The sequence below is a fragment of the Alligator mississippiensis genome, chromosome 6 (assembly GCF_030867095.1).
Source record: "Alligator mississippiensis isolate rAllMis1 chromosome 6, rAllMis1, whole genome shotgun sequence".
Taxonomy (NCBI): domain Eukaryota; kingdom Metazoa; phylum Chordata; order Crocodylia; family Alligatoridae; genus Alligator; species Alligator mississippiensis.
The window spans coordinates 81,224,363-81,249,861 of NC_081829.1; the positions used below are offsets into that span (position 1 = coordinate 81,224,363).

The 25,499-nt window shown below is 43.9% G+C and overlaps 1 protein-coding gene across 6 annotated transcripts in view; it reads left to right on the plus strand.

The window, feature by feature from the left end:
• Nucleotides 1–247: 247 nt before the first annotated feature.
• ADAM12 (ADAM metallopeptidase domain 12) overlaps nucleotides 248–25,499 on the plus strand; it is a 332,512-nt gene continuing 307,260 nt past the window's right edge. For 5 of the 6 annotated variants that reach the window (XR_009463107.1, XR_009463110.1, XR_009463108.1 and 2 more), the window contains exon 1: nucleotides 356–738. Coding sequence is in view for 2 of the 6 variants with exons in the window: in XM_019482854.2 (XP_019338399.1) it covers nucleotides 495–738 (244 nt within the window). In the remaining 4 variants the exon portion in view is untranslated. The other variant, XR_009463109.1, reaches the window with a different exon arrangement.

Here is a 25,499-nt window from a genome sequence, read left to right on the forward strand (position 1 = left end):
TACCACCCATGCATGCATCCTCCCTTAGGAGAGAGGGAAACTTGAAAGTTCAGATACCAAAATTAATCCCAAAGGAGGGGAGCCTTCTTCCAAGGAAAGGCAGCTCTTCCTGAACAAGCTCTTCTCAGGGCCTGAGAAACTCTTCCCCAGTGGAGGCAGTGCGAAGCTGCAGGGCTGTAGGACCCCGCGGTGCAGTGGGAAGAGGCAGGAGGACAATAATTTGTTCCATTGTAATGAGAACTGTAAATGTTGGCAATGGGCAGATTTCACAGGCCTGCCTTCCCTCGCTAACGGTCTTTAATGCCTCTCGCAAGCCAACACAGACAGTCTGCTCATTTATTGCAACGGTCAACATTTTTTTCTTGCCAGAAACCACCCCACCCCCCCCCAAAAAAAACCAACCCAAAACAAAACCCCCAAACCAAACAACTTTTTATGAAAGCAAAGCTCAGCTCATCAGCAGCCCATGCAGGAGGGGTTTTGGAGTTAACTGCATGCAGGAAATCTCTCACATCCTGAGTCCCAGCTCTCTCCTCTCTGTAACTGTATATTATGGTGCTGTTCTCCAGCCCCAGCTGATGAAAGTTTTGTCTCTTGCAGTCGGGGCTAAGATGTCAAAGCGTCTCCATGCAGAACAGCAGCGCTGCCCTCCTCCTCCTCTTCCTCACCCCCCAGCCCAGATATTCATGCTGCTCCTGAGCCTGAGCTGGCTCTTTTTAGCATCACCCAGGGCTCAAGGTAAGTTGACGGTGCGGTTTTTGTTTTTGTGGGGTTTTGCTGGGTTTTTCTTACACCCCTCCTGCCCCCCCCCCCCCAGTTGTAGGGCACAAATCAAAGTGGCCGTGGCAGCGGGTGGCCCAGTGTGGAGCCCTCCACCCGCTGCCACGCAGCTAGGAGCAGCCCCCGGGGGCCCTGCACGTGCTGCTGCCGCCGCCCCAGTGGTGCCCGGGCCCCGCGCTGCCGCTGCCGCTGCCTCCCCGGGCGGCGCCGCCTGCACGCGTGGCGGGCGCTCGCGGGCCCCGGCTGCCCCCGCCGGGCTCGGCTCGGCGCGGCGCGGCGCGGAGGAGAAGGAGGCGCGCTGCGAGCCCCTGCCCACGGGCTCCCTCTGCCCTCGGAGCCTGGGGGGTTCCCGCGTGTGCTGGGGCGAGACCTGCTCCCCCCGGATCTCCCCCCTGGCAGGCAGCAGCGAGCGAGCCTCTTTCTTTCCCGGGGATTTGGGGGCAGCTCCTCGCGACTGAGCATTACAACTAGGAACCTGCGGCTCCTCTTTATTTGACCAGCAACCCTCTCCCTAGCTTTAGTTGTGCTGAGTGGAGGATCCCAAAGCGTGTTACAGGAAAAACAAAGCAAAACCACGGCCTTCCAAGACGTCCAGGAGATGGGGGAGAGGGAGCTGGGGAGAGGCAGGTCATCAATCCGCAGGCTTTTTTGCTTTTCCCTTCGTGGCTTTTCTGTAAAGGAATGGGGGAGCTTCGTGTGCCTGTTGAACATCCCTCCCGCGTGTCCTCAGCTGTTAATCCCGAGTGCAGATTGTGGACAGTTCCTTGCAGATATTTGAAATGGGTAACCAGCAAAGCGCCAGTATCCCGTGTCATGTGGCACTGCTGCTTTCCTCTGAGTGGATAACTTCATAAATAAGCACCAACAGTAAGACACTGGCATTGTATATTTGAGTGTCCAGTTTGAAACCTGGGCTGCGGACTGTGTAATGGAGATGCTACGCAGGGCGCACGGGATAAAGGGATAATGGCATGCAGGGCACAGACCACTTTGGGCAGTTCAGATCCAAGAAGTTTTGTTGTTGTTGTTCATAAAAAGCTTATTTATGAAAATAGTCATTCAAAGAGAACCGCGTCCAAGAGAATCTGTCCAAGTATTTGAATAAGTATTTGCTTAGATCTGTTATGTTAGTTTTACAGCTGAAGAAATAAGAGCAAGACAAAGGTTAAGCGACTTGCCCCCAATTCACACAGGAAATCTGTGGCAGCATCACAAATCAGACTCAAGGGTCCTGGCTCTTAGCCGCCGATTTAGCTAGAGCTTGTCATTGTGTATATGATATAAGAGAGTTGTTAAACTGGAGAACTATGTTATACTGCAAAGAAAGTAGGACACATCACTTCAAATCTGTTGGCATGTGTTTTTTCCAATTTAAAACATTTTAACTATTCTCTAGCCTCTAAATTACACGTAGCAGATTTTCACTTGGAGTTTGCCGTTGTGTTCACTAGGAAAAGGTCATGTCCATACCTGTAACAGCACAGAAGTTCAGCATGCAAAACCGGTCTATACCTGTAACAAAACAGAAGTTTGGCGCACAGCCTGGTTTAAAAAAGGGCAGAACGTGGTCCAAGATTTCTCCCCCCGCCCCCAAAAGGGCGAATGTGTGTTCTGTTCACTACTCATCTGAACTACAGTGCTTACAGAAAACTGCATTAACTTAGATCAGTTCTGCTTCAGGCTTTTTGAATGTCTGCACCTAGCCTAAAAATCCTGGAGTTGACAAGACAGGTTATTTTAATGGGGAGCCTGGGGTTTATTTCAACTAATTAACATGCATTATAATTAGAAGTGATTCATCAGCTCTAGGATTTTAACGTGCATTAGCCAACATTTTGTTTTCTAAGTGTAGGCAATCTGTACTGTTCTCTTCTGAAAGGTTGCAGAAGTATTAAAACAGGGGGAATATACCTCCTATTTTAACATAAATCCATTGTATTTCAGTTGGTATTTGTAATGACTGAGGCAAAAGTAGGTACTTGCTTTTTTTGGAGTAGAGAAGCCTCTCAAAGACAATGAGCCATTTCTTCCACTAGAGGGGTACTAATCTGTTCATGAAACACCCTCAGGGAGGAAATTGAGGTAAGGAATTTCAGGAAGGAAAAATGGCTGAGTAAAGACATGAGTATAGAAATGAACAATCTTTATAACAAACCAAGGGCTAAGTGCAATACCATCTGATCATAAAGGGAGTTTGGAAGTGTGCTGAGTGGAATCCTTATTATATAGTTTTCTTAAGGAAAGACATACTGGTCACTTCAGATGAAATGACATATGGCATTTTGAATTGAGAACCATTCTAGATAATGTTTTTTAATTGGAAACTGTTGGATTAACTAGCATCTATGTTTTGAGCTGCTGGAAGAATTGAGTTTTCAGCAGTAATGATGACGTCTCGTCATTGTTTTAAGTATTCCTTTTTATTGAGCAGATCTAAAAGCAGCATTTGTGATTGTGCAGTATTCTGCTTTTGTTCATATTACCTTCTGGGTTGATGAGTTATACTGGGAGTTCCAGTCTAGGCTGGCCCACTGTTCTGTATATTGTATTTAAAATAATAGGTTGTAGCGTGATGTGGAGTATACAGACAGATACTTACCTTAAAATATCTTCATGCATAAATACTGGTATTAACCAAAATATGCCTTGTTGTTTATTTAAGAACACAGTCTCCTGGATATTGTAGGTAGATGGAGACTCGCAGTTGTTTACCCTTGTGAGAACTCCTTAAAGGCCAAATCATGTTTGACCTGGACTCCCATTAAACTTCAGGAAGGGTTTTATTTGTGTAAAGTTAACTGACTTGGTCTCTAATTGTCAAGTACCTTTAGGCCAAAAACCTTTTGCCAGAGTATTTACTTAAAAGCCCTTCCTATTAAATCCTTGTTTCTCTGTGGAGCAGGGAAGGCATTTGACTTTCCAGATCTATGGAGAATTGTACGCACTCTCTTTGTTGTATGGATGTTGACAGTTACAGTCATTTGCTTCTAGATCTGGTGAAGTCATTCAGTGAGGGAAGTTCTTTCAGCTGTCTTGGCACACAGGATAATCCCGTGTCCATTATTAGAGTGGTTGAGCTTTTACCAAAGCTGACTTTGACTTGTAGTAGCAGCCTGGCTCAGACAGCAGGGACTTGAGCTTCATTTAGCACTGTCACATTCTCCCCTTCACTTTGTAGAAATCTAGATTCAAGGATTCACAGAAGTTTAGGGCTGGAAGGGACCTTGTAAGATCATTGGGTCCAGCGCCCCTTCTCTGGGCAGCGTGGAAGTTCCTTTGTTGTGACCATAGGACTGTATTGCTGGCATGCTTTTTAGATCATATAATGCCTTCTGAATACAGTGGGACATGAGTAATAATGCGTTTGCAATGTAGTACTGTATAAGCAATTTGCAGTAACTGTCAGCACATCCTCATTTTTACCTAAACGCCCATTTAGTGATTAAAGCAGAAGTCTGGGCTGTGATCTACTTTGAAAATTGATTTTAAAATCTAGCTGTTTTAAAGAACAATAGGCAGCCACAAATAACTGCAGGCTGTATTTAGATGGCTGTGTAAATATTAAAGAATGTCAGGTTTGTAACCTAGTCTATTTAAAAAAAGAAAAGAATTTAAAATAGTTTCAGAGTGTACACCTGAGTCCCTCTGCCAAATTTTATGGTTTTTCAATCACAGTTTCCAATTTTAAAATGCTTTTCTCTCGATTGGTACAAGACCCACCCAGACAACAAGGGAAATTGAGTCAGACCCCAACTCTGCAAAGACATGTGTAAGTTTTCAGACTTGGGGTAATCTAGTAATTTTAGCAGGAATTCTCACAATGTGTAAAGTTAAACACCTGCATACATTTTTGTGGCATCAGGGCCTTACTGACTAAGCAGGGGAAACGGTGAATGTGGCAATACATAAAGTGCTCCTAAATCCACCCACAAATCGTGAAAAAAGCTTATAGTTTAATTATTCTCAGTCTTAAGTGTCCCTTATCACAGCAGAAGATAAAAACTTTCAGTATGAAATGTATTAACTTTGAAATCATGTTTCTGGTTTTTTCCTTTGCACTGCATGCAAGATGGTTATAACTGAAATAAATTAGAGAAAAATATATTTTTCTCTTTCAACACATGCCCTCCTATTTCTTCTGCAGCGTTCAGAGTTCCTTTTAAAGGGTTTCCCCCCTCAAACTCATAAGTAGTTTGGGGCTGGTGGGAATATCTATAACCACCTTCTTATTGAACTGTTAACAAAATAGGCTTTTCTTACAAACAGCCTGGGCAAGATCAGCAACAGGTATGTACACGGGCTTCAATGGGCATGTGCCTGCTTATGCTTACTGAGGATCTTTTATCCTCCCAAATCCTTTCATAATTGATTGTGTTAATTTCTGCTGTGAATAGAGAAGGAAACCAATTTGTTTGGTGTTCTCTCAAGTTTCTAATCTCTCCCTTTCCTTGAAGGTTTTTGGAAAGGTTGCTATCCAGCTGTGAGGAGTCTCTTCGAGCTAATGATCTCCAGAATACATTATAGACTACTTTTCATCCTACTCACAGCACAGCTCCTACCCTGGTGGCAGTCCTCTAATGATATGTGAATGACTGCAACAGATCAGGGTTATGTTTATCTGTTACTTCTACTGAAGCTGTCAACTGCAGTTGATGCTATTGATCATGAAATTCTGTTTAAAAAGCTTGTTTTTTTTATAATAGTTTATTTGGTTCTTCACCCGCCTGGTTCGGATCTCATATTTCCTGATCCTGACAGTTTTATCACTAGTGGCCCTTATGCTTCTAACGTATCTCAAATTGCCAGTGCCAATTGCCCATGGAGTCCAACAGGGCTTCGTTTTATTTAGTATTCATATGCTTCCTTTTGGGCAGAATTCATTTGTGCTCAAGGGCTTTAGCGTTACATGTAAATTGACAGCAGCGAGATCTATTTGTCAAGCAGACAGCGTGTCACTTTCAAACCCCTGCTGGTTCAGAGCCAGCAGGGGCCATGCAGCAGGGCACACATGTGTATCAGTGATAGTGTAACAAACCCCATATTTGTTGTTGTTATTGTCAAGCTTCTCATTTTTGATCTGAGATTCTACTACTTGAGCCTTTGTGTTTGAGGGCTGATATGGTGATTTCTGTGTTGGCTTTTTACTGACATTTCTAAGGGTGTTTACAATGCAGGTCTGAACTATTCTAATGCTTACGTGGCCCTGTTCCATTACATTGGCAAGCTCTCTTCAGCTGTGTGTCTCATGCAGTATCCAATTCTTCTCAGAAGTTGCGACTCTTTGGTATTGGTGATGAAGGGATTTCTTGTTTTCCCTGATTTTCTTTTGCGAGTACCGCTGTTTCTCCCATTTTGTTTTTGCTTTTTACCAGAGTCCATGGTAACTCAGTAAAGTTCTGTTCTTTTATACTCATGAATGTATAAACCAATGTATTACTTTCACAAGAAAAGTGTCCTTTGCTGTATCTCTAATGTTAAAGCAATCAAGGTTTGAAATTGCAACTGCAAATGGGATGCATTTGCAAAGCAAATGGGATCTGGCTGAATCCCCCGTGGTGGCTACAAAGATTGAGGACTGCAGTTTTGAAGGGAAGAGTAGGATCACTGGCCAAAACTAACCATGGCCTAAACCTAAGGCTGAAATCAGTGGTAATGATTGATTGATACTCAATGTCACATGTCATTATAAATAGGCTCAAACTATATCTACTTCCAAACTTTGTCCTCAGAAAACAGTGTCACTTAGGAAATAGTTCTTGAAACATTGTCTCTCTAAGAGTTCTGGAATTCCTTACTGGTTTAGTCACTTTGTTGATTAGTTTCTAGTCTACATGTAGTGTTCTGCATTCTCAGTTTTTACTGATTTTTCGCTGATAAATTCCCTGATTTTTTTAAGTCATTGTTTTTACTGATTTGCACCCATTTTTCAGTTCAAATCCCTGTTAACTGGCACAAATGGCCCATACAGAACCCGCATAAATCGAGGGAAACCTGTATACTTTTTAGTATGCTGACAATTCATACACATGTTTAAACCGTTTCTGCATTCGTATTACAGCAAGAAATAGTTGTACTCGCCAGAACTACCATCATCCTTTTTTGACATTTTAAAATCCTTGTTCATGGATACTACCATAGAAGTATCCATGAACAAGGATTTAAAACATTAAAAATAAAATCAATTTTTTGTCCAACGATATTTATTTTTCTTAAGGTTTTTGTGTAAAAACTCAGGTTTTCATAAACTGATTTTGAATTATTAGAAAAAGAACGGAGAAGAGTAAGGTTAGGCTTAACTTTTTATATATAAACATAATATATGTGTCCCATCAAAACTAATAATTTTTCCAGAAATCCTGGTTTGCATAGGCTCGGATGGTTTTCTTAAGTGTATCCTCACTCATTTTGAGCCTCTTGCTCTCTTGGACATAGTCTAGGTTTGAAATTAAGTGTTCTGCATCCACTGATCTGGGGGGTACACTCAAAGCTCATCGTGCAACTTTACTAAAGCTGGGAAGTGTGTCTTGGTGGGTATTCCAAAAAGTCAGTGCATCCGGTTCTCCGTTGTCAGGTATAGGCATGTTCATGTAACTAGTGCATTCACTTTTAAGATGAGAAATTTCATCTTTGCTGGCAAATGGTTGAAACACTTTGGCATAGCAGTCATAGTCTGCTGCAAAATTCACCTTGGGGAAGGGGTTAGACACCTGGATGACATTCCAAAGGAATCTTTGGCACCTGTGGCAGGCGCAGTGAAATCGCCCAGCTGCGGGAGCCTGGCGGCAACAGCACAATCCCCATGCCTCTGCTACAGCTGGCAGTGCCGCGGTGTACCTAGCTGCAGGAGCATCGCGGCAGCAGCAGAATCGCCACACTGCAGACCCTGCTGATGGCCCTGCAGCATGCTTAACCATGGGAACATGGCATCAACAGTGGGATTGCTGTGCTGCAGACCCTACCGGCGGCCCTGCAGCACGCTGAGCCACAGGAACAGGGCAGCAATGCAGCAATCATTGCGCTGTGGGCCCTGCCAGCAGCACCGTAGCACGCTGAGCCGCAGGAGCATGGCAGCGGCAGTGGGCTCACCACGCCACAAGGCCTACTGGCAGTGCTGCGGCATACTGAGCTGCAGCCAACAGGGGTAAGAACACTGGAAAAGGACAAGAAGCCAGCGCTGGCATGGACGCACTTATAAGTGTGTGCCGATGCCGATTCACCAGCAGAGGCAGCGGGGCAGAGCTAAAAGCCCCACACAGCGGTCCAGCAGGGAGACCAGAAAGAAGTTCCTGGCATCCAGGGGAAGGCTGCAGAGGAGGTCAAGGTCCCGGGAGAGATGACTGGTGGCAGCCCCTGAATGAGGAGCTGCCCCTACAGCCTGATGCAGAGAAGTCAGGCTACTTACCTGGAGGAGTGAAGTGGAAGTCCAGCTGCGAAGATTGAAGCCGAGGCAACGGTGGATCTGTAGGACAAGATGAGAGAGGTGACTGGTAAAAACTGCGTCCGTGTAACATTCCAATGGGTTGGTGCTAGGTGGTGTATAGGGGAGGCGGAGCCCCAAGGACCTTGCACTAATGATCAGATCCAACGCAATACCACTGAACTGGGGTTAACAACATCCCCCAAGATTAAGTTCCATCAGACATGGCAGGTGAGAAGCATCAATGGTCTCAGTAACTGGTACCAGGGGTCAAACTGTCAGACTGCAAGACCAGGTGACTAGAGAGGCACAAATGAGGAGCAAGGGATTGGCATGGCAAGTTACAGCACCAAACACTTCATGGTTCAAATGATGTGTTATAGTTGCCTGCCATTTTTCACAGAGAACAGTGTATAAGTCGTTGAAATTTTTTTGGTTCTTTCTTATTGCAAGATCAGAAGGATTTCAAGAAACAGTTGCATTTTCTCACTGTATGTTTCTGTTGCAGCTTTTGTATTCAATTCAGATGATATTTTGGTTGACAGGATGCGGTGAACATCTGTATTAGAAAATGTCATGTTCACGGCAGCAGGAGAGAACTCCAGTGCCTTTTGCATTTCAGACAGCGGATCCAAGTTCTCAACAATGAACATAACCTTAGTGCACAGAATCTGGTGGTCACTGAGATTATTTGCCTGTTTTTTCAGTTTGTGCTTTAGCACTGACACTCAGGGTGATCTAAAATAAGCATTAGCATAGTCCTAGTCTTATTTACATGACATGTAGCCAGGTACAAACTTATCCACTGATGTAGCACAACAGGAGTTGGTAATTGACAGTCAAATTTGCAGTCATCTCGTAGTTTATCAAACAAAACCTTCAGCTTGTTTGCATGCTTGAAAACAGCCCCAAATCCAATGACAAAAGATTTCACATCTCTCATTTCTTCAATAGCTGTGGCTGATGATAGCGCAACATGAATTAAATGAATGGGACAAGTAACTTGTAATAGCTCCGGTCTGTGATTGAGTTTTATCTCCCATGAAAACTTAGCCATATAGGAGGCAGAATCCCTATTAGTGGTGGCCACATTTTCCCAAGTCAGTTGGTACATCTATAACATTGCATTTACTGCTGCATGGATGCTTGGGGTGTCAGTAAATGGGATGAATGTCACATATGCACAAAACAATGCAGGCTTTTTGGCTTTGAAATAAAAAAACCGAAAACAAAAGGCCAAGAATTGCATGGTTCAACACATCAGGGGATTCGTCAAAAATCAAACTAGACATCACATTTACATTAATTCTTTCAATCACTAAAGGGTGTGTGTAGATGAAATGGGGGCCCTAAATTGAAGTGGTGGGTTTTTAAAAACACCACTTTAATTTAGGACCCTTAAAACCCCCGTGTCATGAACACACCTGAACTTACCTGCCTCTCCAGTAGTGGGGAGAGGAGGGCAACCTGCCAGCAAGCAGAGCAGTCCCTGGGCTGTGCAGTGGGGGATGATGCTTCCCTCTGGCACTGCAGGCACCCACCTTGGGCAGTCCCGGGAGGCACCACAGCTGCAGAGGGAAGCACCAGGACCCTGCACAGCTCAGGCAAGTAGGCAGGCTCCAGGAGGAAAAAAAAGATCTTGGACAGAGCCTGCCTTCCTGGCCTGCTGCCAGGCTGCCTGCACAGGCTTCCTGCAGAGTCCTTGAGCTGCATGGAGCCCAGTGCTTCGCTCTGTGGTTGTAGGACAGCAAGGTAAAACTCCTCAGAGGAATTTTAGTTTGCTGTGCCCCAAGTCATTTAAGGCACATTACGCTGCCGAATTTGCTACAGCGGCCAGAATTACTGTGCAATACCCCGCCGACGTGTGCGAACACCAACACCTTTAAAGTGGTGCAAAAGCATTTAAGCCACTTTAAAATGTTGTGCACATATGCCCATTGTTTCATCTACACATGGCCTTAGATACTAGAGCTTTGTCATTTTCTCTGAGGTACTTAAAAGTGAGATTGTCTGCATTAGGAAGAGTTTTTGTTCCTGGACAGTACTGCTGCACAAAGTCGCCAATCGGTCCTTCCGCGAGAAACAGTGGTTGCCCACCAAAATAAACAGCATGCATGAATTCATTAACACAGTCATGTTGGGTTCTCTCTTTTATTAATGCCCCATTAAAGGGTCCAGATATGGCCTGTTTATCCCTAATCTCACAATCTTTTTTAATTTTCATGTGTCACTTGATTTTACCAACTGGAAAACTCAATTAACAGCAGCAGGGAGCACATGGTGCCATGCCTTGCCTTTCTTCCCTGGCTGTATTCTCGACCTTTCCCCCTGCTGCAGCAGCCTGCTGCCAGGCTACCCTGGCATTTGGGCGGAGGGGGGGAGTGGTGCAGAGTCGGAGGGCGGGGGGGGGGGCCCGACCCCAGCATCAATATTTCCCACCCCGCCTTGAGTTAGAGCCAGGAGCCCTGCACCCCCAGGAAACAGCTCCAGCCATGCAGACCCATGCAGAGTGGCCAGGTGCAGCACCCACTGCAGTGAGCGGGGCCGGGTTCTCTTGCAAGGCTCTGCAGGCTCACAGTTCCCAGCGCCCAGAGCAGGGAGCCACTGGGAGGAGCTGTCAGTGGGTGTGGGGCAGGGGAGTGTGGCTGTTGTTGTTATATGTCCCCTGGGAGGGCTGTGGGCTAGAGGGGGCTGGGCCGGGCTCTTCCTGTGGGGGGGGTGTCCCCAGATCTGTGCGTGGGTTGAAAGCCAGCTACCGCTGCTAGCTGGGGATGGCGGTGGCACCAGGCTCTTCCTGGTACTCCGGGTGGGTGGCAGCCTGTTCGTGTCCCACTTGCAGATCTGGGGGCCTGCGCCCCCCATGAACTGCCTGGCAGAGCCCCACAACCCTCCCAGGGAGTGCAGCTCCCAGATCTGCATGTGGGACAAGAACAGGCTGCCACCCACCCGAGTGCTGGAAAGAGCCTGGTGCTGCCACTGGCCCCAGCCTGCAGCAGCAGCCAGCTCTCATCCTGCACAGAGATCTGGGGGCATGCGCCCCCCAGGAAGAGCCCATTGCAGCCCCCCATCCTGCAGCTCTCCCAAGGGATGTGTTGCAACAAGAGCCCGCGCCCTTCCACCCCGCATCCACTGACAGCTGCCCCCACTTTGCTCCCTGCTGCAGCCCCAGGAGCAGCTGACAGTGCTCCACCCCCACCCCCCGCCCGTTCCTTCCCTAGTCCCAACCTTCCTCCCTCCCTCACCACCAATTTCTCCCCCCTCAATTTAAACTGATTTTTTCCCCTTTCTCCCTTTAATCCTAATTTCATCCCAGATTTTTTAAAAAATAAAAACTGAAAATGCGGAACACTATCTACATGTCATTATAGCTGTTGATTGTTTTAGAGGGGTTTTTTAAATTAAAGGATGACAATGAATTCAGAAAAAGCTGTCTTTCCTCAGAAGATTCTAACCATCCAGTCGAGCATGTTGACCCTTGTTCAGTTTTCTCAGGAGAAATCTGGATGAATAGCTGCAAAATGTCCTGCATACAGCAGTCTGGTAACATCTGTAACTGTGATTGTTCATGCATCTGTCACTATTATAAGAAGAAACAAAATGCCATTCTCTACAATAACTGTATTTCATAATGAAATAGACTTAGATAATTTACATCTGCTTTAATGTTGTTTTCAGTATTGGTCTTTTGGTATGCTGTTGGAAAGCTTCTAAAGCTGGTGGTTGTCTTGTGTGGTAGACTAGCTGTTGAGTTCTCCATGTGATGATTAAGGCCGTGTCTAGTCAGAGCATAAATTACTGAGTTTATTGCTAGAATTTGCTGGGTGAAATCCTCTGTCCTATATTACTTGGGATATTAAACTACATGCATGGTCACAATTGTTTCTTCTGCCCTTAAGAATCTTATCAGTCCACACCAGATTTGTAGCCACCACTGTAGCTGTTCTGTTGCAAACCTCCAACACAGAAATAAGTTACAGCAATGCAGCACCAGCTGTAATGATGTAACTTTCCCAAGTTTCAAAACGGAATTATGTAAGTCATGGACCAGATCCTCAGCTGATGTGAGCTAACATAATTCTAAGGGCTAAAATAATGCTGTGCCAGTGTAGACTAGCTGAGGCTAGTCCTATGCTTGCATTTTATGATTTTGGATGTGGGTAGAGATGTGAGGGGGAGGAAGGGGACTGTTGTGCTGAGCAACAGAGAACTGGGATGGTGGTGGGTTGTGACAGCTGAAATTATGTCTGTGTGATAAAGGTGCTTGCTGAAGGCTCTATGAAGATTAAATCAAGTGTTTTTTTGGCATTTGTTCAGACATTAAGCTATATGTTGTTGCTAAGAGCCTAATTAAAGTTTAAGATGTAGTAAAGCCTTGTATAAGATAAGGTCTAGTAAATTTTAAAAAACCTTGAAGTAGTAAGGCCCTGTGGTGTAGTTAAAATTAACCTTATCAAAGGAATGCAAGGCTTGTACTGTTATTGGTCAGTCCTAAGGACAGTTGAAGTAAAGAGAATCTGAATGGCTGTATGTTATCAGCTCAGCTCCGAAGTTATAAATTGGCTGGTGCATCTGGAAATCATTTACAGGGAAGACACAGCTTTGTGAAAGGGGCTAATTAGCTGCTGGCCTGAATCAGTGGGCCCGTGGATCTCGAGGAGCCCAAGGACTGAATACCAGCGTCCTTTCCAGTACCTCTCGGACAGTGCTGATTGGGTCGCCCGACTTCGCTGAGCTTTGCAGAAAAGAAACTTGTCATACATCAGGCATCAAAGGGGACTGCTGATAAGTTGCCAACGTGAATGATTCTTGTCTGTCATTGTTTGTCTTGTTACTATGCGTAGTAGTGTTTTTGTTAAGTCAATAAACCTTTCTTATCTTTCTACCCTCGACCACACTCTCAATCCCGAACCCTCTGCAGGCGGTTGGGACAGTGGGTGAGTACCAGAGGATCTTACCTGATTCTGGCAGCTGCTTCTTCCTGTACCTTGCCTAGTCACTGCTGCCAGGGCTGCCTTTCCCCACTCCCTGCACTGATCTGGCCACTGCATCTGGGGCCTGCTCCCTGGTGGTTGCCATTCTGGCATCCTCTCTAAATCGGTGCCTAGGGCTGTTGTCCTGTTCATCTATCCTTAGTTATGCTACAGCAAGCTGAGTTGACTAAGCCCTTTGTATGGTGAATGGGGAAAAATAGGTGTTTCAGAATGGTAGCCAAAATGTCCTAGAAGCCACCTAGAGTCAGTACATTTAGCAGAAAGCTGCTTAGAGGTAATTAACACGCATTTTACGCATGCTTGCAGGGTGTCTCCCTCTGCTTAGGATCTGCAGTATGAAACCATTCCCTGAAGGTAAATGACTGCGCCTTTCTTTCAAAGAACTGAACAGAGCATACTTTTCTTTAAAAATGTGGCCAGAAGATGTGATAGGGCCAGTGACCCAGGTTAAGTTCTCTCCCTTGCCTTAAGAGATTGGAGTCTTCATCTGTCACCTAAGAAGAGTCAGTCCTTCAGCCACCAGATCATAGCCTATTCTTGGTGGGGGCACTCTTCAAACATCATGCTGAAACTGAGCTATTGCATAAAAAAATTCAACTTCTATTGGATCAGAGATGTTGTGTAAGAAAGAGCATGACTCTGCATCTTAATTGATAAGGCAAGTACCTGGGGAGGAGGGAAATCCTTACTTTCAAGACTTTTATCTTTGGTGGGGGGGGGGGGTGACTAACCACTATACCAGTGATTTTCAACTTGTGGTCTGAAGACCCTGGAGGTCCTCAGACTATGTCTAAGGGGTCCACGAAAGATGGCTGTGATCAGTCAAAAGTGTGTACATACCCACAATACAATTCAAGGGGTCTTCACCTCCATTTGAAATTTCCAAAGGGGGTCCGCAAATGCAAAAAGGTTGAAAACCACTGCACTAGACAACAATCATGCTCAGTCTCTGGCATGATGAGTTGTGAATCTCTTTCTGCACAGTGACTGAGGTTCAGTAATAGGGATGATGAGTGCCCCTCAGCTGTCAGACAACAGAACAGATTGTTAAATTTCAGGTCTCCAGACTTTGGGGTGAGTACTATAACCACTAGGACCCTTATGTAGAAGAGGCAGGTACTGTCACCTCCTCCAACTCTTTTAAAAGAAAGTTTCATCCCAAATGGAGTTTGTATAGAGCCTGATCCTTTCATGATGTCATCAGGAGGCTTTTATAGACCACATTTGATTGAGCTCTTCAGGGCACTTGGGTAGAGAAATACCTAATTTCTGGAATCCAGTAGGGCTAAGGATTAAGCAAGGCACTGAGCTTCTGAGTGGGACATTCAGGATCATAATTTTGCATGTATGTGCCTACATACCACCTAAATTCAACATAGCCACCTAAGTCCTTTATTGAATCTGGCCCTTAGGCTTCATCCCAATGAGACTTATCTATGATGAAACATTTGTATGTGAGAATATTTGGTAAAATTTATGAGATGGGTATCATCTTTTTAGTGCTATCATTTCTTTGATAAGGTAAGGCCATAAAATGCTAGTCTGAGCATTATCTTTATGGTCACAGGTAGAAAAATCTCTCAGCACTGCTGCCGCTGGCACATTATGTTTCTCTTGTATAGTAAAAGGGAAAAGTGTTATTTGTGCTTAATCTTGTTATGTTAAAATTGTTATGCTGTGTTCAAATTTAACTGTATAATTATATGTTTTGAGTTCATGAAATGATTTTGAGTTTGTTGACCAGTTGGCAATCAGATGGAGTTTAAGATTTTGTCTTCCCTATAAATTTTTTTTAACCTCAAGGTAATGGCCAATTAATGAAAAGTAGTTAATACCTGAAAAGGTCAATATAGGAATACCTGAAACTTTTGTTACAGATCGCAGTATTTGTACTATAGTTTTCAGTGGTCCTAGAATAAACTAGAAATGTTTGGCCAGTGTCCAGACTAGCTTTTGGAGAAGGTAGTAAACTGACACTGAAGTAATATGAGGGAAAATCTCTAATAAGGGCTATTCCTGAAGCTGATCCTTACATTTCATTATCTGATGCCTTTTTAACATTACCCTTACCTTTTAAAATGGCTGGTCTCTAATCAAGTATTTGTCATGCTCAAAATTGGGGCCATAAAGAACACGGAAAAGAGATATGCAAGATTTGGAGCATCATCAAGTGAATTCTGTAGTAAGTGTCTTGGGCTAAGTACAGACAGTCAAAAAGCCTGAGGCTAAATCGATTCAGTTTTTGCAGGTTAGTGTAAGCTTCAGAGATTAAACTGAGAAACAACTGGACAGAAATTTGATTTTGATTCAGGTAATGCAGCCACATGCCTGCAGTAGGTCAGGCTAGCAGCCAGGGGGCATTAGAGCACTACTTTCTGGCACATAGCCAACACGGGCTGTGTGTTCACTTCCTCTTCCTGTTGCCCCCAAGGTCTCTGGGATTTGCAGTCCAGAATCACGGCAGCGGGACTCTGCAGGGATGTTCATCATTTCCTCGTCCTGCTTCCAGGTGCCTCTGGGATTTGTAATCAGTCACAGCCAGCAGTAAGCTTTTAACAAGGCAGGGCAGCTCTGTACTCAGGGGAAGGGAAGTTTAACCCCCTTGCTTGAGCCCAAACCCCAGCCACCGTTTGCCTGTGGAAAGCAGTCCCTTTCTCCCCCACCTTCCCCCAACCTTTCTCTGCTGAAGCAGACAGCAAAGCCCAGCCCAGGGCTGGAAAGCATGCTGGGAGGCCAAGGGACTGTGATTTAATTTGAACAGGAAGGGGTCTGGGACAGACATTGTATAAACCAGTTTGACCCAAATCGGTTAAGTCTGATACTACATTCGACCAGGCTTATCTCAAACCAGTTTCAGCTATTTTCAAACTGATTTATGTGCACTGAATGTCTGTTCAGTTACAGGTGTAAACCAGTTTCTTATTACTTGAATCAGTTTATGTGTAACTTCTGTCCCTAGCCTTGATAATTATAATTTTAATAAAAAAGTTTAAATAGTTGAAAGCATGGGCTAATTAAATGATCATGGGAGTAGAAGTCAGAACTGAAAATCAAGACAGTAAAACTCCAGACGGAGAATGGAAAAGTTACTTTATCCTTAGTCTTACCATCTGTGAAATGGGTACAATAGTACTTGCCTCAAATATTAATGATATAATGTCTGTATAATACTTGGAAAATATGTTGTTATCTAATGTAAAGTGTTGATGTTTTCAAAGAATGATTTAATTAACTTCACTATCTAGCAAAAAGTAAAGTCCATTGCTTCACTACTCTTACTTTTATTTCTTTCAGTAATCTTTTCCACTGCCCTATATAATTCCAAGACCATGAAATATACAAAAATGACTTCATTTCAGTGTCCTCCCTTATTTGGAACTTGAATAAAAATGCGAGAATTTTGGATTGATTCTGTTTGTTTGCCTGTCCAGAAGTTCAACATGACGAAACCATAGATTGGATAAACACATTCTTTCTTGTCCCAAATATATGATCTAATATGGCAACAAGTGGAGAATTTCATGGCCTGTTAACCTTGTTGGATAATGTACAGTGAGGCATAAAAAAGCTGGATCTAGAACTTGGCTAAAAAGTGTCCACAGCCAGTTTATTTCACAAGATATTTGTTAACAGGAATCTGGTACCAGTTGTATATTCTATTTATATGTGCACATTAAACAGCAAAAAAACAAAACAAAACAAAAAAACCCCTTCTGACAGGGTGAAGGGTTACTATTTTATTTGCTTTTAATACTTTTTTCTAATGCTGAGAATAGCTGATTGCACAAACAAAAAAAGACTCTGTGTGTGTGTGACTGCCTATCTGTGAACGATTAAATTAAAACATGGACTGCATTGAGTCCAAATGTTGATGTGATGTTAAAAAATCAAATGAAATATTTTCTGGCTCTTTTACTTAACACTACATTAAACAAGTGAAATGAACATATGGACATAAGTATAGATGGGGCTGGGCATTGTATGAGCACCTTTATTCATCAGTACTGTGCATTGATTAATTTCTTAGTGTGCCCCGCGAGCTAGTTGTGTTTGTTCATTGAGATTATATATATATATATATATATATATATATATATATATATATATATATATATATATATATATATATATGAGAGCTTTAGTTTGCATTCTTTGGGTCCGTATTCCAGCAGCGTGTCACTTGAATTGAATATTAAATATGGATGTCAATCCGATGAAATCTACCACACTAAGAAATCATGGCCTTGTTTCATTTCTGGACCATCATGGCTATAACATCAGTTTTCTTTAGAGAACAAAATGAATATCTTTTAGCTAGAACATCATCTCTGTGTGTGTGTGTAATATAGTGAAGGAACAACTGTGGATCAGTTTATCCCACGGCTCTTTTTAGAGTGCCACAAGGGGAGAGAACTCCTGATAAAAAGTGTGCATCTGAGATGATAGAATCATTGCTAGAAGTTCCAAGTTACAGTAAAGAAGAGCTTGGTAATTCCTGGGCATTACTTCTGTTCCCTGTTAATGGGTCAAGCCCCTGGCAGGAGTAAACTGGTCTAGTGCTATTGATCGTAGCCCTGCATTTATAAATCCTGGTGTAAATTGTTCTACTACAGTCTAGGCTGCCTGGTGAAAATGTTCTCATAAGTAATAGGGCATATGAGGAATGTTGCGTTAATAGCAGAGGAAGATATCTTGGATATGCAGTCTTCCCTCAGATCTTAGTAAAGGTAAATGTCAACATTAGTTTAGCAGATCCTAAAGAACCCTGTAAAGGTCAATAGTTATGGACTGATCCAGTGCCGGCCTAAGGTTACTCATACAAACATTTTATCTACTGATAGGATGGGAGGCTTAAAGAATCTTATGTTACCTTTTACTTTTCATAATATAGCTGTATTTCAAAAAATTGGAAGAGAAGGACTTAATCTTATGTTACTACAGATGCAGGCAGTTTCCTTTCTCTACTGTTGTTATCCCAGTAGCAAGTATAGCCATATAGTAATGCCCATCATTCATATTTGTTTATATGCCTCGGGAGGCCATTTACCAAAATTGGGCTGACACCACAAAATGTTTCCTATGCACTTTTACCTGAATTAATACTGAAATGTGCATCAGCTGCTTTCCTCTTTTGTGTGTGCTTTCTGGGAGCTTTAGAATGAATGAGTTTTATGTATATGAAAAGCATGTTTCAAGCTTACACAAGATCCTTTTTCACTACCATATCATTTATGAGAAGGCATTCTGTATGACATGGCTGAACTAAGGGTTCCCTAAACTCCTTATCAGAGGCAGTTACCAAATAACCCAGGAAAACATCTGACTGCACTTTTCACTACTAAGACTGGGAGAAAATTTAAATTTGAACTTGGTGCATAGCTAGTAAATCTGAGGGTAGCCTTTTGATTGTTCAGAATGGAAATAAATGTCCTTTTCTGTGGATCTTGGCACCCACAGAGTTCCCACTGCAGGGCTGAGAGGAGAAGGTGTAGGGAAGAGGCTACTATTTTTACACTGTTGTAACTGGGAACAGAATGAGACCCATGGTTTGATATCACAAATCAGTTTTATGATCAGTAGAGTGGAGAAATAATTTGCTGCTAAGCTTACCTGGCATTTTTTACACTTCCTTGTCTGCTCATGGAAGTTCTGTGATCAGATCATTTCCTCTGATTTACTTGATATTTGAATTTTCCTTTTCTAATTTTGTGAACTGAAAATTTCATAAATTTCAAGTGTAACAGCTGCGAAGCTCGCCTGGCTGCAAGCCGCGTGGGTGAGCTGTGCTTAAGAGGTCTGCAAGAAAAGGGCAGCAAAACTGTGTAGAGGGTGCATAAGCTTTACCAGACAGGAAGGTATACAGTGCACAATGTGTGCTTTTTATTGGAGCATTCAAACTGTTACTGAGCCATAAAAGCTGAGGGAGGGAAAAGACAAAGAGAAGCTGGGAGGATCATACTCCACCCTTAGAGAGAGGGGGTGCAGACTCAGCCCAAGCCAGAGGAGACATCAGTACGGGGGAGAGCCTGTGTCATCCCGTGAGAAGCTGATTCCCCACCGGGTTTGGAGCTGTGCCACCAGGGATACAGGTGCCAAGGAACGAGTGGGGAGGGGTTGGTAAGCATAGCTAGTAGGCTTGTTGGGGCTGGGGGAAGCAACCAAGCCCTTAAAGGGTTAGTGTCTGGGCTCTGAGTGTGTCTGACTGAGATGCTGGGTTGAAACCCAAGGTGGGAAGGCTGGAGAAACTTGAGAGAGTCCAGAGAAGAGAATATGATTAGAGGCCTGAAGAGCAAGCCATATGAGGAAAGGCTGACAGATATGAGACTGTTCAGCCTAGAAAAGAGAATATTTGGGGGGGATTTGGTGGCAGCTTACAAATATAATGGGAGAGCATTAAGGGCGAACAATGATTCACCAAAGCATCTGAGGGAAAAACCAGAAGCAACAGTCATAAACTCCTAGGTGGTGGCTACAGGCTGGATATCAGGAAAAACTTCTTCATGGTTCATGTGACCAGCCTCTGGAATGGACTCCCGGCAGGGGAGGTGCAGGCACCTACCCTGGACATCTTCAAAAAGAGGCTGGACACACACCTTGCTGGGGTTATTTGACCCCAGCAGTCTTTCCTGCTTGGAGCCGAGGGGCTGAACCCAATGATCTCGCAAGGTCCCTTCTGGCCCTAAACTTCTGTGAATCTGTGAACCAGTCAGAGACCTGCAGAGGGGAACCCCTTTCAGCGGTGGATGTGCTGGATGGGGGAGGCAGCCCTGACAAGGAAGGGGCCGAGCAAAAACAAGCCAGCATGGGTGTGCGAGGGGAACACCTAATCACTAGTGTTTGCTGTAAGTGTATTTTCAGAAGGAAACTGCTTAAGAGAACAATCTGCCAATAAAGAAAACAACGGGGAGCGTATTGGCTGCAGCAGCTGTTCAGAGCCTATTTCGCTGCGTTACCAGGAAGGATTAAAGGAGACCCTTTTCCCTGGAGCATAATGTATTTATATTCCACAGAAGGAAAGAAAGCATCATTTCTGACATTTAAAAAACACAAGAATTCCCCTTCAGCTCCCTGAAGTCAATTGAAAACTTTTGTTTTCAGAACTTGAGTTATCACATTTCACTCTTTGTCAGTAAGTGGAATTTTGAAATGTACTAAACTCTTCACCGAGCGGAGAGAAGGATTTCTGTTCGCGTCAGTGCTCCTGCTGCATTGAACACAGGGCCCAAATCCTGATCACATTAGTTTCATTCACACCATGCTTGTGTAGGGTGACTGGTACCTGATCTGAGAACAGAGCTGGTCTGTACCATGTGTAAAACTTGAGACTGGAGTGTAATTTATTGCCCTGGATTTTTTTAATATCAAGAAAAAAAGCTTGGATTTTAGTCATGTTGCAGCATCTTGCTTTGAGGAACTATTAGATTTTTCAGAATAAGAACAGTAGGATGAACCAAAAGATATTTTTAAGGTTTCACTTGAGGCCTGTCAACTTTAATAGTTCCCTTTAATTGTCTTTTTAGTTTTATTTTTTGGCATGTGGTGATTTAAAAAAAAAAAATGATGCAGTCTAGTGCAACAGCAACATTTGGTAGTATAGCCATGGCATTATACAAAAGCTGAAAAGTTACATAGATATCACACCAATATATAAACCATGTGTGTTAGAAAGACAAGTTCAGTTTTGAAATATTTGACTTAACTGTGCTTTTCACTTTCAATCTGTGCCAAACATGTGCTTGAATGACTGATGGAGTCATATGGTTCCTTGAATAAAGCACTTTATTGTGCACAGACTTAGAGCTTCCAACAGTTGTATTACAGAAGCTGGGAGATTAAGATGATCCAACTGCTTAGGGGGTATGTTCTACAATGAACATTTTATTTTTCTATGAGAGTATTTTTTTCCTCTAAAATATGTCACTAGTTCGTTCAGCTGGCCAGTTAGTGACATTGACTACAGTGAACTTCAGTTTAGAAGAATAGCAAGTACTTTTAATTTTAAACCTTTATTCCCATGTTCATTTTAAAATGTTGAACACATGACATCTTCCATAACGTTTATGGGATTTTTATTTGGGGGGTTGAGGAGGGGCTGTTTCCTGTTGCAGATTATTTCATCAGCATAAATTAGCTTTAGGAAGGAAATAATTCATGCAAAGACAAGTGGTGACAGGAGATAATTCTTAGAATTATAAAACTGAAGTATTGAAAAGCATGTTTTAATGCTGTTTAGTTAAAAGGATCAGTGAGACTTAAACTCATGTCTCATCTGAGCAGCCAACTCTCATGAAGATGAACACAGAGTGTGAAAGATCAAGTGGACATGCTACAAAGGCATATACAGATTAGTTCAAAGTTGGCAGACCTGTCAAGTTGGGGAGAGGATCTTTTTGATTGGAAACAGAAGGAACAGAAAATTAAATTCAGAAATTCATGGAAACATCCTGCTGCTGCTTGTCTTCAGGCTCATCAAAGACCTTTGTTGATTTTTTGCTGTCTTTAACATTTTGTATAAGAGGCATTTTGCAGGGAAATAAAATATAGATTGATTCATATGAATATTTACAGTATTAATTGGTTCTCACAAGACATTAATACTTAAATGCCTTGTGGGGGGTGGGGGAGAGGGAGAAGTAAGTCTGTGTAGATCCTGGGTTTTTTCCCCCTCCTTAAACATTGCTTTCAAGATAGATAATAAAGGGTTTAATTTGCTAAGCTTTGGGGAGATGATCAATGTTGTTTAGACAAGCCAAGTTAATCTGATTTAGATTATGATTGGACATTAATGACATCTTGACTACAATATTTTGTGCTTGTGTATTTGTCTCTGTTTTATGCACAGCTGAATTTTAGCCTTATTTACATGCTACATGGTAATGGAAAGTGCCTTGCTGGTCATGTACTTGTCATAGGTTAGGCCACTAATCTATATATTTGGACTAATGGTTAGAACAGAATAGTGGATGAACTATGAGTTGCAATCTAAGACAAACTGCTCTTTTATTCTAGACAGGTTACTTGGGATTCAGTCAACTCATCCGGAACTCATTTAAGGCAAACATGCATCTGAATTTTTACTCTGTTTTTATTGTACCGCACTATCCCATGGCTCCAGCCTCAGAGAATGAGTGATATTTTAAAAGTTGCTAGCTGCAACACTCTGGCTTTATTCTGATAATCCTTAGGCTCTTGCTTCACTACTTTTAATATAGGAATGGAAGGGAACTCCCAGGTGATAGTCCAGTATCCCACAGTTTCAGGCAATCATGTTGTATGGTCTCAGTTATAAACTTATCAAGTTTCACCTTAAAAGTGTTAGGCTTTTTGTCCTTAATATTCCTGTTGGAAGGCAGTTAAAACCTTCTAAATTCAAACTTAAATTCACTTATGTTCATTTACTTAAATATCTCTTCTATTCTTCTGGATGTTTAACCACCTTCTTCCAAAGAATAGCCATTTCCACTTTCCACTTTCATTTTGCTAGGCTACACAAACCAGTGCTTTTTTGGATTGAATTGGCCTTTTTCATGGTTACCGCACAATAATGGCTTATTGTCACTTGTGATGGAGTTGATACATACAGGCCTTTCTCCAGCTGATAAATTTATTCTCATTTCCCCTTTAGCCATTTCCTTACTCACCTTATGCTTCTTATTACAAATCCCTATCTTTTTTGTATAGCTATATATTTATAGGCACACACATATATGTGCATACACAGCTGGTGTATTTTGTAGCTGAGTAATATTTTGGTACATATCAGTGAACACAGTACTAGTGACACCCCATGCTATGAAGCTCTGGAGAGTACGAATCTTGCTTTTGGCACCTGTTGGTACATAAGAACTCTAGATGGGCTGGAGCTCCTTGATGGAAGAGGTCTCTGCCAGTGTGTGTGTTTAGCAAAACAACCAACCAAATGGAACTTGCCTTCTTTCTGTTATGCAATCGTTTGGAACATTTTGGTTAAAATACAGTTGTTAGTGATTCCCAAAACAACAAACGTGTGCTGTGAGATCCCCCTTCCCCTACCTGCCCCAGCTGCTCCTGTGGCTGCTCCTCTGGAGAGGAGATTGCCACTGCTTCTGCTGTCTTCCCCCACCCTTCCCATATACTGCTCCCCCCATCACCTTACCCTATGCTCCTAACAATGTACTCTGCTGCAAGTGGGTGGGCAGGAGAGCACAAAGATGGAGATACACTTTGCAGCCCAGCTCATCCCCTGCTTTCCTCCCATGCTCCCACAGCTGGCAGAAGGAACCAAGGAAGTAAGAGTGAGACCCTGAAGGAGCAGCCTCAGCAGTGGGGGCTGCCCTTGTCCCCTGAAGTACAGGCCAGGCATTGGGAGGGGGCAGACAGTGGGAAGAATGAGGCACAGCAGGGTAAGGTTTGCCCCTGCCGCCCTTAAGTGGCACCATCTAGATCCAAGGTTCTCAACTTTTTTTTTTTTTTTTTTTAGCTTCAAGGCCCCTTTCCATATCTTTCCTGAAGTTACCTCTATCTCAGTGATTTTTCAACTAGGATGGAGTGAGGTTTCTGGAATGGGTGGGAAAATAGGGATGACACAGGAACAAAATAAAACCTCTGACTGTCTGCATTTTCAGAACCAGTAGGAAATTCCCCACCTAGTCCTGCATACATTTTCTCATGGCACTTCTGCCTTGTTACTTACTTTTCTGTACCAATTCACTAACCCTCTTCCCCCTTTAAATGCTGGGATTTCACAAAATTAAGATAATTTATGGAGTTATTTTTTAACAGTACATCTCAGCACTATTGTGCGTGCCTTCATTAGGGCTGTGAGAAACACCTTCATTTTAGTTTCAGCATCTGTTTCACTGTTTTGAAGGGACAGTGTTTTGTTTTGTTTTGTCATTTCATTTCATTTTGAAGCACTGTCCCGTTTCGTTTTGTCAAAACTGCTTCGCTGTTTTGACGCGTTTCAAAGTTTCGCCCATAGGCTATAATGGGGAATCATGAAAATGCTTAAAACTTTGTCATTTCTTGCTTGATTTAGATGTAAATTGCAGGGTTGGTAGCCCCTTTGGAGGAAATGATGCCTGCCACGTTTCAAGGAGATAAGTGCAGAGGTTTCTCAGAAACTGCACCTCAAACTTCATAAAGAAAAACTTGTGACACTTGCAGGCAGCAGCAGCCTCCTGTCATCTGGTACAGATCCAGGGGGCTGCACCCCCTGGGAGGGCTGTGGGGTTGTGCCAGACTCCTCCCAGGGGTCTGGGACCCTGGATCTGTGCTGGGTGACAGAGGCTGCTGCTGCCGCCTGGGAGTGGTGCTGGGTACAGCCCAGACACAGCGCTGGGGGAGACTGATGCTGCCGCTGGCCCTAGGCAGCAGCGGCAGCCTCCTGTCATCCAACCCAGTGGTGGGAGGCAGGGGAGACCCAGGGCTGTGATCTGAGCAGCCCTGCAGCCCCATGGAGCTCAGCCAGAAGGCAGAGCACATCCCTGGCTCTGCCCACCTCCTGCCACCAGGCTGAGCTCTGTGGGGCTACCGGAGCTGATCAGAGCACAGCCCTGGCTCTGCCTGCCTCCCACCACTGGGCTGTGCTCCATGGGGCTGTGGAGCTGCTTGGAGCTCAGCCTGGTGGCAGGAAACAGGGAGAGTCAGGGCTGCACTCCACCTCCTTCTGCCAGGCTGAGCTCCGTGGAGCTCCATAGCTGCTCGGAGGGCAGGCAGGAGCAGGGAGAGCCAGGACTGCACTCTGCCTCCCACTGCTGAGCTAAGCTCCATCAGGTATGTGGAGTTCCACTGAGTCTCCACAACCTACATGATTTTGTGCTGCGGGGTATTCAGCTCTGCTTGTTTGTCCCGCAGCATCTTGCCCCGCTTGATGCTCCGGTGGAAGTAGCTTGCCATCTTCCTGAATTTGGAAATGAGCTTGCTGGTGAGGCTGGTGCTATCACCGGCAGCCCTGTCCCCCTCCAAGGCAGCCCTGACAATGAGGTGGAACTTACGTGCCACACAGAAGATGCCAACAAAGTTGGAATCACGGACTGCCTTGACCATATTGGCCCCATTGTCAGTGACCATGAACCCGCAGGTGAGCTCCCCCTGCCCAATGAGCCACCCCTGCACCAAGCAGTTTATGGCCGCCATGATCTTGTTTGCTGTGTGGGACTCATCCATCACCTCGGCTTCATGGAGACCCCACTGACGGCCTGACTGGTTGCACCAGTGTCCTGTGTGAGAGAGGTAAGCGTGATCTCCACTTCAGCTGCTCCAGGTGTTTGAGGTTAGGTGTAAGGCCACTCGAAAGGAGTCAAAACAGCATTGAAATGAAACAGCTGGTA